Here is a 16337-nt window from a genome sequence, read left to right as displayed (position 1 = left end):
TTTTTTTCCTTCAATTTTTAGTTTGATTATTTTATGTATTTACTATTTTACAATTTTGAAAAGTAAATATGCTTTCTAAATGAAGTTCATATTGATTGCTTTTGGAAGCCTGGTAGGTCTTATGCAAATTTCATTGCTCCCATAATTGAGGCAGATTAAGAACAATGCAGAATGCTTCCCCGAAAAATGCACCACATAATGGAATATTTAGTGTAATTCTGCATCTGCCTAATCTCAATGAACTTAATCTGGGCAGGCTTTCTGATATGTTTTCAGATATCAAGGAACTACTGTTTTCTTGTTCTTTACCGACTTGACATTATATATGCTGTAACCACTAAAGTTGTCTCTTCTCCCTTCTGCTTTTCTTTACAGCTGCTCCTTGACTCTGTCCTTGCCACTTTTTTTGTTCTTTTATAGAATTACTCATTTCTAGCATTGGAATTTGGTTGCATTTTGCTGTAGAGGTCATATCTAGCTTTATCTCTACATGTTTCATGCTCTGAACCTTCACTTATCTGCTTAAACTGAATGCGATTCATTTGCTCACCACTTTCAGATAAAGAATGGTTCAAAGCCTGAAGCTGCCCTTCAAATTCTGTCTTTGGGAAGCCCCACAAAAATAGAGGTATCATACATTCCATCTCAGTTTATCTGCAGTTGTCAATGAAAAGGTTTTAGAGGTGATTTTTCACTATTATGTCTATTAATATTGTCAAGATTATTTTTTTCTGACGTATTCTTCTACATTGTATTTCATGCTTCTTGGACTTAAAGGATGAAAATGTAACTACTATCCAGGAAGCTGAGGAGGAAATAAAAAAGCCAGATTTTGCAATGCAAGTATGTAAAATTGTATTCAGTTTGATTTAGTTGTCTTTTCCTTTTAAGAAAGGTACTATTTTAAGTGATATATGTTGGCCCTTATTTCAGAATAAACGAGAAATACTGAGAAGATTGAATCAAAATCTTAAAGCTCAAGAAGATGAGAAAGATAAAAAGGAGTGTAAAAATATCTCTGAATCAGCTGGGTCTGAAGATGGTAAGGAACAACAAGAAGGTGACCATCCACTTCTAGGAGATCGCAAAAAATGGGAATCTAGGGCATCTGAGTTGGTAGTTCCTCTAGCTCAGTTATCAATGGAAGATTCTCTCTCCGGAACAGACCGTAAGTACTTTTTTTTGTCACCATGATATTAGTAAATCAATTTACCATGTGTAGTGCCTGTTTTTATAAAGCCAAATACTCTTTATTATTATAGTCTTGTTATCAGTTGCATGTCATCTGCTTCTAAAAAACAGGTGGTTATATATCCCCTTGCATAAGGAATAAGGCACAGGCATTGGCCTGAAGGAGATTCAACAAATAATTTCCTAATTTCAACAAATAGTTACCTGATTAAGTGTGTGGTTACTGTCTTTGAGGGTTTTTTTTAAGTTTCACATTGTAGAAGTAAATAACCATTGAGAATGGGACAGACTTACTTTATAATATAGTAGTTTTACATGGCTAGGATATTAGAAGATCAAGAAACTTCTTCTTTTGCTCTATTATTCTTTGTTGCTTTATATCCTCCTTTGTCCTTGGAGGGAGAAATAACAGAAACAAATGTCGAAGGATAGCAAGACAAGAGACTTTCTAGTTTCCCATTTCAGGTAAAGTTAAGACCATCTCATGCCAGTTTTAAACATTTCTCATGCTGTTTTCTTTTGGAGTGCCTGAATTGCTGGAAAGATCTCCTGCTGCTATTAAGTTGCAGATGTTAACTGGCATTGAATAATTCTTGTTATTAAATGGAATTGACAGAAGTAAAACTCTAGACTTTTCAGGACAGTCTTTAGGCTGTCTGACTTGGGGTGAGGTGGCATGAGTCTGGCTTTGTAGGTTTTAGTTTTGTGGAGGTTAGTTGTTTGTTCATTATATAGAAAGTGAATAAAAGTTTCTAATTTCTAAAAGTTTCTATATTTGTGTTTGTGTCCCGACAGGACAAACTCTGGGGGATGTAATTAGATTAGATATTAGTGAACCCCACAGGAAGGTCTGGGGCAAAAGCCCTACTGATTCAGTCCTGAAGATCCTAGGGGAAGCAGAGTTGCAGCTGCAAACTGACCTACTCGAGGAACTAGATGTAATAAGTGGTAAGCACAGCTGGTAATTATCTGCACTGCAAGTGTAGGAAGTGCTAAATTGCCAGTTTGTCTACAGAGAACAATTTTGAACTCACAGAAGCATATCCTATCCTCGCTCTTGCTTTCCACTTCTGGGTGTTGCCTCAGGTCTAAATGTTCTAAATGTCAGCACAAGCTGATACTGGAACACGCCAAAATATTTCAAACTCAGTGAAGTGGTAAGAAATTAAGAAGGATGTGCCAAAAGGGAAGGATCTTCATTTTATTGAAAAGTCTTGGACTTTGCTTATTGATAGAAACAACTCTGGTTTTTAAAAGGCTGTCTGCATTTAAAAGGAATACTGCATTACATAGGTCCTATAACCTTCTTGTTAGCATATGACTTATCGTATCAGCAGATTTTTTTTCTGGTCAACTCCTGCTCTTTGTCCTTTCCAAGGACAAAAGGACTTACGTTTATTCCAAATATAAACTTGTACTAATGATAATGTAGCAAGTAAAATTCAAATTTTAATATTTCTGGCTTTCCTCTTCATAATAGTTGTAATAAAAGCATGCAAATTTTTCTATTCTGTTTTCCTTTAAAGAAACAAAAATTCTCAACTTACCTTGTAGTCACATTGTAGTTTATTATCAAACTGTGTCAAAGCACTGTTTAAATAATAGAATAATTTTGTGTTAGGTACCGCAGAAGGAGATCGTCAGTCCTTAATTATAAAAGAGGAGAAGGAAGAGAAAGCTCTTCCTACAGTTGGAGCTCAGTCTTCAGTACCAGTTGATATCACAGAGTCTGACATGACTATACCAGAAGAATCTCAAAGAGCTGGACCTACCCAGGTGCAGAGCAAACCTATTATGCTGGATGGTAAGTCATTTCATTAGTAATTCTAATTACAATCTGTTTTCTAATTCAATGAGGAAAGTAATGATCCTGTATACTTTTATATCTTCCCATAAGTAATGTGCAGTTTTTCATTAACACCTTTTAGGTAGGACCAAGTGCTTTCTATGCCTGTGTTGTAATTTGATTCTCTAATGTATTTTGTAAATTTCCAGAAACCTTTTTTGTGTGTTTATAGAGAACTCTCTAGAATACAAGTGGAATTCTAAAATGCTTCAATGTTGTTGTTGGGTTTTTTGTTTGTTTCTCCCCATCAATCTTGCTGGAATCTTTTCCCCTGTATGATACCAGCACCAGCACCCTGCTGATGTTTGGGGGGGGGTTTTAGAAAATGCAGTTCACTGGAGCTTTAAGATACTTTTCTTGTATCAGAAACAAACTTTTAGCTCTGTGGTGATAAAACTTCAGTTGTTTCTGCAAAATGCAGAAAATTATTAAATCTGAAGGATTTAAGTGTAATCTTAAGATGTGTAGTCTCTCCTGTCTTTTTGTTTGGTTGGGATTCACTTTTAATGTGGTATATGACTTTATTAATTCTAGACCCTGATGATTTGGAAGCAGAGATGTTGGAAGAAACAGAAGAAGGTAAAAAGCACCAGAGTAAGGAGAATAAGGAATTTCCCATCACTGTTAATGAAGTGTGGGTAAAAGAGAAAGAGGATAAGTAAGTACTCTCTTCTTCTGATCCCCCTCTCTCCAGTTCAAACAATTAGCTTTAACTGAGTAGGATTTAGATACATCAGTTAAAATGTTTAGCTTAGTTAAAGCTTCATTGCTTGTCTGCCATGTTAGTTTTACTGCACTTGGTAGCTGAGGATTTTTTTCAGTAGAATAATGACTATTTTTACATGGTGTTTCCCCTGGATGTGGTATTTTATAATAGGGCCCAACATGACAGAAGAAATGAGGCAGCTTCTGAGAAAGTAATGCTTGACAAAGTGCAACCACAAAAGGAAGCTCCAGAAGGTCAGTTGAAGTCTCTTGTTTTGTTTATTGTAGCTGGCAGTATGGAGTACTTGAGCCATCCCTTCTCACTTCTTCACTAACCCCGGAAGAGCAAGTTTTCTGTTTGCATTTTCTTTTTTAGTTCATACTTCTAAAAAGCAAATTTCTGATGAATTAGGAAGACAAATTGTGGGTGTTATTTTTGCCACTTCGGAAGAAAACATGTAACAAAGCTACACTATGTGTAGATGAACAGGGCGTTGGCCCACACTGATACTTAAAAGTGAATGTCAAGTTTCTGAATGCTACGACCTTTTAAAATGACTGTTTAAAATGTTATGAAATCTGGTGATTTTACTTAATAGAAGTGTTGTTTTGTTTATAGACATCTCAAATTAATATTGAGCTGCAGCTTGGATAAAAAAATATTTTAAGTGGCTGCTAGTGATAATCTTTTATCTTTATTGCATAGAAGAATTGCTTGCTCTTGGAGGTCTTTGAAGTAACTTCAGAAGGTCTGTATATTTTACAGTAGAATAGAAAATACATTGGCAATAGTGTCAAGTATCATTGATGATACCATTCCATCTATTTATGGGTGGCTTAAGCAAACTGGGTTTTTTTTTTTTCAGTGTTTGGGCAAATTATGTTGAGGTAGCTTTGAAGAAATCTAGTATAAGGCAAGAAGCAACAAGATGAAAATGGATGACACCATAATTTCGGGCATGGACTGGATAATGAGAAACTAGAAGGCATGAGAACAGAACAGGCTTATAGCTGAGGGCTGTGTATTCTCAAAAAAAGTTAAAATGGCAGAATTCCATATTACAGTGTGTTTACTAAAATAATCCAAAGATATTTTAATACTTTTACAGTGCTATCTATTTTCCCCTTTAATTGTACAACAGAAATGAGTTAGTTTTATTCACTTTAATCACCTTTTGTTTAAGAACTTGTGGTTTTTAATCTATTTAGATTTGTAATGGACTTTCTTTTACTACATCAGAAACTTGTTCCAGTGACTGTCTGCAACCTGAACCCTTATTCCAGAGGGTAATACAGCCCCCAGCTGTACCAACAGCCTCGCCAGTTCTGTCAGCTCAGTCTTCTCAGGAAGAGCCTTTTGTACCTCGTTCACGTTCCATATCACCAGCAAAAAATAAAGGCAAAAGTTCATTGTTGATTGGACTTTCTACTGGGCTTTTTGATGCAAACGATCCGAAGGCAAGTTTAAAAAACTAAAATGGAATACTTGTTGTTCTATAGTAATATTATTCTTATTTTCTTATTGAGGCTGAATGAGGCCAGAAGAGATGGCCTAACTGTTTCATCAGGTGTTTGTATTTGTCTAGCCATGTCTGCCCTGCAGTATGACTGCAGTGCGTTCATTTTATCAGCAGGGCTCGCGCGGCAGTGAGAGTTCCTGGTTTCACCATTCAGCATTTTATGTCCAGGTGTTTATGGAGGAATGCCACCACTTCTCTGAGACGTAACTGAGGGAGTTCATGAGGAAATTCCTAACTTCCCCTATCTGTTTTCTCCCTTTTGTGCAGTTTTTCAGACTTATCACTATCTTGCCATCATAAACATAAACGCTGAACAGATCAGCAAAGGTATCTTGTCATTTCTGGCAACCAAGTGATTGGTTTTTTTTCCTGTAGGATTTAACCAACTAGAACAGGTTCTGGCTGTGAAGCAGGAAGACTGAAGAAGAGTGAATGGAACTAACTGCTTTCTTGAAGGTGTTTCCTGACCAGCTACATAGGATTGAGTGGCAGCTCACAGTCTGTGAAATGAGCATAGGATGGTGGAATGTGGTTTTGATAGGAATTTAAGATATTTTAAAAATAGTTATGGAACTAGTAGATGAAACAGACTTCTTAAATTACGTGCAATATTTGCCTGGGTTCTAAAGAGGAAAGTGCATGAAAGAGCAGCTGCTTTTTGGAGAAACAATGGTGGCAAAGGGTTCTCTGGAAACTTGCATACCTGTGTTGCAAGTCAATATGTAGTAAAGGATTTCCTAGGTGGTGGAATGCCAGATAAGGAAGAATGTTTCTTCTTTTGACTCCCAACCTTTTTTTGTGAGTCTATGAAAGAAGTTGCACTATTGGTGATTGATTGAATATTGAATAATATCTATTGGTTGATGAATTGCTAGGAAGCATAATATCAGGAATAGCGCTGTTTGCATCTGTGGGAAAATAAGGCCTCTTGTCAAGCTTGCATCTGTTTTCACAGATCCATATATTCACATAAGTGGATTTATGACTTTAATTTTTATTCCTCAAGAGTCAGTGTATCATTAACTTCACTAGTTTATGAAGCTGTTTATCTGGCAGTTAGACAATGATTAGAGAAAAACTGTCTTGTGAGTAGGGGGAAGATGAACATTCTTTGTATCCTTATCAGATTTAGAAAGTAATGGATATGCTTTATAATGAAGTTCTTCAGTGTATCAATATGAAATGCTTCAGTATGTCACTTGTTACTCCATATTTGGCATGAGTTGTGCCATAAGTGTTTGTCACAGAATTGTTAATGCAGTACCAGATGAGCTTAAATAATAGCAGAGAGTTTGGAGAAAAGCAACAGATGTGTTGTTACTGCTGCAGTAGACTTGATGAAAGAGAGCAACAAACCCCCTTTCCTCATTTGGTTGCAACAAGAGGATGTTCAGTACTTCTTTGCAGTATCTGCAAATGTAACTTCCTGAAATTTCCTAAATATACTTCTGCGGCAGCTCTTACCAGAAACTAAGGAAACCTTTAGCAGGGAGCAGGGCAGACAGAGTTAGTGTCCTATCTGTAGGCAGGTCTGTATGCTAGCAGAAGTAGCCTAGTAGGAAAAGAAACATTTTTCAAAATACCTGGAAACTTTCAAGTGATGAGGTAGAGTCAGTCTTCTAATTGTTCCTTCACATTGGTAGTAGTGGTCAAAAAGGGTGGTTACTCCTTTGACGGCGATAATGTTCTGGCCATGTGCTGACAGAGATTTGATATTCGAGCATGTATATGAATACACTGTGCTGGTATAAATTGCAGCTGAGGAACTATTTTTGTCATTAAAATTTAGGGGTTTTCATTAGAGGCAAACACTGAATGTGCATGTATTCAGACCTATGCTGAAGGAAGGTGAGGCTTATTGATAAAACTTCTTAGTCTTGCTTCTTAATTTATTAATACTATGATGAATATTTAGTAATTTTGGGGGGGTTCTTAGACTTCTTAAAAGAGAGAGCTGGTAGATCACTGAGCAAACAGTTACTTTGTTTCCATGTTGCTTTATTTCCATTGCAACAAATTACTACTGTAATTTGAACTTCTTTCTAATACTTGTAATGAACTTCTTTCTAATGCTATGGAACTGCCTTGAAATATACCATAAACAACAATTACTGTTTCCAGTGACCAACCTAGAGAAATAATAAAATGACATTTTAAAAAATATTCCTTTGTCAGCTTCTTAAAATGGTTCTAAGTTGTAAGTGATTGACTTACATACATTGTAAACAATCGCATATATATATTATTTATCTACTGCGATGTTCCTTTTCTTTAGATAGCTGTCAAGGTAATGAACAAATCTGCACAAACCCAGGATATGTTTGTCAGTTGATGTTCTTAAAGCTTTTCAGTCGCTGTAGCCTGTAAAGGCAGAAGGAATGCTTTCCTTTTAGCTGAGAGGCAAAATTCAAGATGTCAAATTTTCAACAATTAGAGTATCTGTGCTGGACATATCGTTATTTTGAAATTGACCTTCAAATGAAAAAGGACAAAATAAAAAAATCTCTAAAATTAGAGTATTTTGTAACCTCAGACTGTCTTTAGTATTGTTACCAAACAGGATTTCTATTACCTTTGCAGATGTTGAGAACATGTTCGCTCCCGGATCTTTACAAACTGTACAGAACTTTAGTCGATGTTCCCAGTGTAGCAGATGTGCAGCATCAACATAATCTTGAAATAGATGATACGGAAGATGAGCAAGCCAAAGAAGGACCCTCTGATTCTGAGGATATGTGAGTGTATCAAGTATCAAGTATTTCAACAGGCATCTTAGATCAAGAATATTTTTGGTTAGACACAATTACACAGTATACCAGCATGGGGTTTTTACCCAAATTTTAAAAATCCTGTATTGAATCACCATTTACTTTGAGTCCTGTTCCAGAGAATTGAGAAGCTAATGGGATGTACTGCTTACAACAGCTGTCTGAATTTCCTTTCCAAATTCCATCCAAGATGCTATTCTGTCTGGCTTCTGCACCTTGTGTTCCGCTGAAGCAGATCAAAGTTGATGGCTACCGCTCGTCTAGAAATAAAGATTTCTTGAGTATTTCCTTTCTTTGTATGTTCTGGGAATCTCGCTCATCTATCTTCTCTACTGTTGTATTGGGATGTCCTTCAAGTCCCCCAGATTCTTTCAGGGGCTTCAAAACCTGACCCTGGCTCTTGACTATTCCCTGCAGTTTGTGTAGTCTGCAGGGATAATACCATCTGGTGTATCTATTCTGATGAGATCTAGATCTCTTTTTGCTCCACACATATTTTTATCTGGATTGGGAATGTTATACTTGCCAGGGTTCTCTAATAGTGCACGAATACAATGATTCTGAAATTATCTTACTGATCAAGTTGAATTGAGGACCTATCATCATCTTTTTACGAAACGGTCTGGTATCTGTTTAGCTAATCTTTATTCCCCGTGTCTTGCACGATATAATGTTATCAGTGCTGTAATCATGTTGGACTGAGGACACAAATATTTGTCTCTCTCTTTTTTTTTTTTTTTCCCCCCCCTTCCTCCTCCAGCTACATTTGCTTTCCAGTTTGTTGGCTTAACAAAAGAAATGAACTCTTCCTACAGGGTTTGTCTTGTAAAGTATTAATTACATAATACTTCATATAATACATTGTATCACTTTCTTTTAGTATGTTTGGGGAGGCAGATACAGATTTGCAGGAACTCCGGGCTTCAATGGAACAATTGCTTAGGGAGCAGCCTAGTGAGGAATTCAGTGAAGAGGAGGAGTCTACTTTAAAGGCTAATGTCATTGAATGCATAACAAATGGTACAGAGCTGGATGAAGGAGATGAAAATAACCCCAGCAGTGAAAGTGCACTTAATGAAGAATGGCAGTCAGGTATAATTTCTATTACACCTGTTTTATAAGTTATTTATTGATGTTAACAATTCAAACACAGAATAATGGGTTTGCATTGCATACTTATAATGAAGTAAAGCTCTCATTAATAGTTTTTATACAGAAGTTTAAAAAAATCAGATAATATTTAGACTTTCTGAATGTTAAGGTCAACATCTAAGCAACATTCAATGTTGCAAATTAAATGTTGGGTATTTGTTAGGCAGTGATTATAAGTCACTTTTTCTCTAGTTGTCTAAAACTTGTCTTCAAGGAAGATCAAAGACTCTGTGCACATCATATATTTTGAATAATTCATGACTGCAATGTAAGAGTGAAAAAGAAATAGCAATTGACATGACTGGAGTATCTGGGATCCAGCTTACGTTGCAATTAAGTAATTTAACAGGCAGTCAAAAGGAACATGAAATTATTAACCTTGCCCTTAGACCAAAATAGCTATTAATGCAGTCAAACTAAAAATGAGACAGAAAAATTTATTACTGCTTTTAGCATTTTGCATTAGCTATACACAATGGTGTCCTGAAGTCTCAGTGTTTTTTAAATTCTGGTTGAAATACAAGTACTTTACTACTGCTGTAAAATAAAGTGCATTTAGAAATATAGGTGTAAAAAGATGTAGACAATCAGTAACTAATCTAAAACATAGCTTTTGTGTAATTTTGGTTTATTGAAGACAATTTTAAACAAATTTAAAATCTGTGAATATACCTGTAAGATATCTATATAATACATTCCAATAAGTATTTTAAGGTAAAATAAACTTAGGTAATACCATATTCTTTCATTTTTTGACAGTGCTGATGTTATACACTGATAATATATGATACTATCCGTTTCTGTGATTCTGTTGTTGTTGCAAGCATTACGGTATTTGGTGTCAGTGTCCCACCTTCTAGATTCATGATATTCCATAAGAATTGCAGGTTTCAGTGTTGGGGGCGTGAGGAAGGCCTTCAAAACTCAGGGGAACAGACAGAACTTGAAACCAAATCTGTTCAAGACCCAGAAGTTAAATACAGGATTAGAAGTAATCTAATGGGTGTTTAACCCATATACAACTTTTCCTTTTATTTCAATGATAATTTCTTACTGATGTGACTGTTGATACTTGAATCAGGGATATGATTTGGTGGATTATACCTTACACTAGTCATATATAGGGATTGAAAGTTAGTAGAGTTTTAGTACTAACTCACGAAGTCTGTGACCTACCAGGCAATACTATGTATTTTTTTTTAAGATTTGATAATATAAGCTCTGAAATCTAAAAAGTTGTATATTTTTCCCTGGGTAGAAGACAAGTTCTTTCATAATTCAAATACTTATTTAAGGAAGTTTGCATTTTATAACAGGATTTTACATAGGGATTCTATCTTGTATTTTTAAATAGATCCTTCTTTTGTTAAACTTACTAATGTTTGACTGTTACAAACCTAATTGTAAGGTTTCTGTAGCCTATAAGCAAAATCATCTTGATTTCTTTTGCATATCTTACTGCACCAATTGGCATACTGAATTTGCTACACAAAGGAGATGCACTCAGAAAAGAATGAGGAACTTTGTAGCTAAATTAGTACTGGGTTTTTTAGACTTGCTCCATGGAACAAGATGCATCTCAGTGCAGGAATTAAATAACTGATTCTTAATATACATGTCCTTATTTTCTGCTAGAAGACAGCTGCTTCATTAAGGAGCTCTTTTCCCTAGCATGGGACAGCCACTGAACCCTGTATCAGTTCCACCTCAGAAATATGTGGAATGGTTATATGGAAGTCGACCTACTAACATTGCTTTGCTAAATAAAAGTCTTCTTTAAGACCATACCTTGTTTTCCTTCAGTATGAATACCCTTATGGCTAACTATCAGAATGGGGTTTTAGGAGATTGCTAGATGCTTCCTATTTGGGATTCAGAATTTCTTTGCTGTCAGAAAAGGGACTGTTCCTATTTCCTTGCAGGTTGTTCAGAACATCTGCCAACATTGTCTGGTGCTCCTCAGCTTACCTGCTTTCATTACATTTAGAGGCCTGTGTGGATATCAAGTTTAGGGCCACAGAAACAACATTAAGAATGTAGGAAAACTGAGGGGTTTTTACTGTTGTTTTCTTTCTTTGTAGATAATAGTGATGGAGAGATTGCCAGTGAATGTGAAGAATGTGATAGTATCTTCAGCCATTTGGAAGAGTTGAGATATAACCTGGAGCAGGAAATAGGCTTTGATAAATTCATTGAAGTTTATGAGAAAATAAAGGTTTGTGGGATAACCTCAAGTGGAAAATATTTTAAGAAACAAGTACCTAGGGCTGCTTACTGTGCCAGTAACTAACTGCATTGTGTGACTAGAATCAATGCTTATTTCTTTAGTCTTTATTCTGTTTTGACACACTAAAATATTAACAGAGAAAATGCCATGCCAGTGGATTAAAGAGGAAAACTTTGGGTTTAACCATGAATTGCATTTAATAAATTTGAGCTATTTAATTCTCTACCCATTTTAATTTTGGCAACATGGATTGTCCTTTCTGCCAGGCTATACATGAAGATGAAGATGAAAATATTGATATTTGTTCAACCATAGTTCAGACTATTCTTGGAAATGAACACAAACACCTGTATGCTAAAATACTTCACCTAGTAATGGCAGACGGAGCCTACCAGGAAGGTAATCTCACTATACCCTGGCAGTTATGGCTTGTCTTATGTTCTTTCTTGGTCATATACAATAGGTTCTAATACACTTTTAAAACATATCTGTGCTTTGTAATATTGATTGGCGAAATTGATAAAAATATTTTTTTTCGCAAAGGGTATTTTTATTCCTGCAGCAAAATGTGGCAAACTTTGATTTAGCATGCTGACCACTCTGATTTAACAGCATGTACATATACAGTCAACTGTAATAATAGTTGTCTTATGAAAGGTGCAGTATAATTACTTAATTACTGTAAAACAGTTATGCAGATTGGGAAGATGGAAGTCTAGAATAAAACTTTCAGAATTAAAAGCAATTTTACCTTAAGAATTAATGAATTTTTAGCGAAAATAATATTGTTCTTACCAAAACACTACTTTTAATGGGTTGCAGTATCACTGCTTTTCTGAAAGGAAAATTTCATGTGGCTCTTTATCCTACAGCTGTCATTTTTCAGAAGAACTTGATGTGGAGGTACCATCCATCTTAGTTTTCAGGTGGCTCAGAAATACATGAAGAGAATTTATCTTGCTTGGGAGCCCTGCCTAGCTTAACACAGATTACTAGGCAAATGGATAGTTCGTAGATCTTTCACAGTCACTCTATGAAATACCACACAGACCACTATCAATGAGAAATGGGTTTGGTTTTTTTTTTCTCTTATGTCAAAAATTTAACTGCAGTTAATGTAATTTTAGATTCCTAATGATGAAAGTCTTTACTGGAGAGAAAAAAAAAAAAATTAAAATCTCAATTATTTTAATATAAATCAGAAGCATTATATATTGGCTTTAGAAATGTGTGCAATGATCACTATTTAATGTATTTCAGTTTTGAAAAAACATTCTAATGCATGTTAACCAATGTCTACTTTACACATCTTTTAAATTCTTTTACAAATGTGTTGCAATAGCAGTGAATAAAGGGTCAAATAAGATTTAGGCTTTCTATGGTTTTTATATATAAATGCTTGGGGGGGGGGGCAAGTCTTAAAAAGTAGTTTTAAAAACATAATAATTAAAAAAAAAATTCTAATACAAATTACATTTTCCTAATTTTTCTTTGCTACTAATATAGAACCAGTCAGTAAGAATAACCAGTACCGTGTTGTTTTCATGCTGTGTTATAGAAGTATGACAGAAAAGTGTCTGAAAAATATTTTTTCAACCACAATTTATTGATTTAATGACAGAATTGGAAAGATACATTGTAGTAGTTCATTTTTCAAGTGTCCAAAGGACTGGCAATATAGAACAAGAAGAAAATGGTAACTATAGTGCTACCAGTTTTTTTTTCCTTGCCACTTTGCCTTAAGGATATTTTAAAACTAGTACTAAAAGGCTTAAATGACAATTTGCTGAAATGCTGGCGGATTGTAAGCTGTTGTCTGAGTGAATCCTATTAAAATGAGCTAACTTTCATCTTGCAAAATGCTGATTAACAAGTGGCTATTTTTAATAGCTTCAGTTCTATTTCTGCATTTTACAAACCTGTGGTAGCATACAAAAATGTAAAGAAAAAGAGGTTCTTTACATTTAAAGTACATGTAGTACTTTAGTACTAAGAACTACATTTAAAGTAGTTCCTTAAATTTCAGACATTTAAAGAAAAAATCCTATGCTAATAAAGGTGAATAGAGGACAAGTGACAGTGAGAAGCATATTCATGAGCTTCTGTCTCAAAATTTTACACTCTTCAAATAAGAAAAGTTAGAAAAAAATCTGTATTGCTCTTTACCAAGAGGGTTGTTCTAACTGAAGCAGGCCACTTGAGATGAAACTCTCTTAAATTCACTAATCCAAGAAAGATGACGTGTTGTTCAATATTTGTACACATAGTGCTTTCAAGGCAGTTTTGGTAACAGTCACCTCATTGGTGACTGACTTAGTGAATTTTTGTATTATTGCTTACTAAATTGTGGTTTCTAGTTTGTTTTGTAACCCCAGCTTGATTTTGTATGCGCGTGTGTGTGTGTCTGTCTGTCACTCCTTTTCACCCTGTCTCTCCCTCTCTCCTGCTTTTTACAGATAATGATGAATAAACCTGGCTCAGGAAATTCCTTAATGCTGTACTACATATCGGTGTTTGAAGTCTGCACAGCTGAATAACAAATTGTAGTGGAGAATGTAACATGGGGCAGGAGGAGCAAGACTTCAAAAAAGAATGTTGATTGTGTGGAAAAGAGGAAAAACATGCCTTTTAAAACTGAGATACCTATACACTTCTCTTGTGTGTACTTGCATATGTGTTCATTTAAATATTAGATGCCCAAAATTTAAAAACAAAACAAAACAAAGAACAACAACAAAACAAAAACAACCCCAAAACCTGTAATCTCTCAAATTCCAAAAGAAATACAGAAGAGAACACCTGTAGATATTCTGATACAAAACTGAGACCTACAGCGTAAAACAGTTTCTGCTATATCAACAGTTGGCTGGTACGGTTAAGCAATTGGAAGCATTACTGTTTTGTGGAAGTACCCACATCTAGCTATTCACTTGCATACTTAAAATAGCCTCTCTTTACACCTACATAAAGAAACTACTTCATTTTATTGACCCTTGTGGTTGTATTTTAATAGCATCTTAATCTAGTGTGTCCAGTTTGAGTATTTCACTTTTTTCTTAATAAAAAAATTACTGTATTTTGAAGCTGAAGGCTTCTGTTACTTTTTAACCAGTGTCATCTGAAATATCTTAATGGTGTTTCTAAATCAAGGCAAACTGGTACTTAAGTCATCATTGAAATGTCTGGGGTTTTTTGAGATTGTAAAATTCATTTGGAGCTAGAATACTTTTTTCTGAATATTTTTCTTCCCCTTCCTCAACCCCTTCCCCAAATCCCAAGTATTTAGCTCTTTTGAATTTTGTAATCTGGTCAATGATAATATGGTATGCTGTTGAATTGAAATGAGTGGGTTTTTTCCAGTTTGTTTTTAAATTCTTACTGTCACACTCATGGCTCCAGCAGCCACAGGGGAAAATGAAATACTGCAGGCACAATACTTCTCATCTTTTGGCTCATGTTTTGTAGCTTGATTTCTAGCACTCCGAAAGAAAAAACAGGTTTCTTCTGACCCACATTTCCTTGTTCCTCCTGTCAAAGCAGTACTATACAGGGCAGACATTAGGTATGCTGTTGTTTTTCCAGTCATCATCTCTGGAACAGCTTTATTGGCTTACCCATACAATAAGTCTCTTGTTACAAGTCTGATAAACTGTCAAACTTCCACCTGCCCTATTGGAGAAAAACAGATCCACCCCCCCACACCCCCCCAGCTACAGCCAGTCACAATCTAAAACTGTCAAAAGTTACTTTTCCACAAAGTAAAAGCAAGTGTGTATATATATATTATTTAGAACTGTCAAAATATGTACATGATTTTTGTATAATTGTTTTATGGTGGTGTTATTAAAGCTTTGCCCACTGAAAAGTGTTAATTTTTTTAAACACATCCAATTCTTAATGGTAGACCAAACTTACTCTATTTCAGCTGTATCCTGGGAACCTGCGTTGAGAATAAAATTAATAATCATAAATGCCTTTAATATATTAATTTTTTAATGTCCTTACTTACTTGATAAACACCTCTTGCTTCATCTGATGAGAAAGTATGATCATTGTTGGAAACAGGGCTGCTTCTCTTCTCCTTCCCCTTCTTTTTTTTTTTTTTTTTTTTAACTTTCCACAGCAAATTTTGGGGATTTTTCACGCGGCTTCTCTTCCATTCCACTTTTCACTGCTGAATAATCTATTCAGAGAGATGATCCCCATGAGCTACGTCATCCGTGACATTTAGCAAATACACTCTAAAGACTTTAATAAAGAATGAGTCTGCATTATTTTCCTTTTTCAGGTTTGCTTTTCAAATCATACCTTGCCCACCTTTTGGGGGAAGTGAGGACCCAAAACCTTTAGATTTAAAAGGATATAGATTAACCATATAAAAGAAGAAAATGTACCAACTGGTATATTCTGCGCTCTGTGGTTTTGAATTTTCTCAAGGTGATACAATCTTACTGAAGTTAAGGGTTGGGGGGTGTTTAATTCTTTTTAAATTGAAATCATATCATTATTGACATTATTCATTTCTTACACAGTGTGTTGGCTTGCTTCTGGTAAGAAAAATGGATGTAATCTGCAGACTTCAAGATTTACAGACACAGAGCTTTTTATCAATTAATGATTTGAAAAATATGTGTAGATTGTGCACAGCTTTTCAAGAATAATCTTCAAACTTGCCAACTGCTACTGGATATCCTTGAAATCCCTCAAGAGCTAATTTAAAATTGACACAGTAAATTAGTTTGTCTGCTAAAAAAATACTTTTAACTGAAATTTAAATCCCTATTTAAAGTACACTATAACGACATCAAGGACAGTGTTACTTCAGGATGATTTATTGGTCTGTATGTAATTTATTGAAATCAGTTGAGCATTTGGCTTATATTCACATTACATTCACTATGAAGAATTTTCTGTTATAATTCTAGTAG

The 16337-nt window shown here is 35.1% G+C and overlaps 1 protein-coding gene across 1 annotated transcript; it reads left to right on the top strand.

Moving 5' to 3' along the window:
- Window positions 1-777: 777 nt before the first annotated feature.
- LOC104080960 (serine/threonine-protein kinase Nek1-like) lies at window positions 778-14131 on the top strand (the record flags this gene model as incomplete). Its single annotated transcript, XM_009583528.1, has 11 exons — window positions 778-843; window positions 934-1168; window positions 1987-2139; window positions 3572-3695; window positions 3915-3997; window positions 4983-5200; window positions 7843-7997; window positions 8911-9122; window positions 11264-11397; window positions 11676-11808; window positions 13866-14131. Coding segments are annotated over 11 exons (1527 nt in total), but the record flags the coding sequence as incomplete, so codon positions are not given.
- Window positions 14132-16337: the final 2206 nt, after the last annotated feature.

This window comes from Fulmarus glacialis, unplaced genomic scaffold (genome assembly GCF_000690835.1).
Source record: "Fulmarus glacialis isolate BGI_N327 unplaced genomic scaffold, ASM69083v1 Scaffold50048, whole genome shotgun sequence".
NCBI lineage: Eukaryota > Metazoa > Chordata > Aves > Procellariiformes > Procellariidae > Fulmarus > Fulmarus glacialis.
Note: the sequence above shows the minus strand (reverse complement) of the source record. Positions and strands in the feature narration are given on the sequence as shown.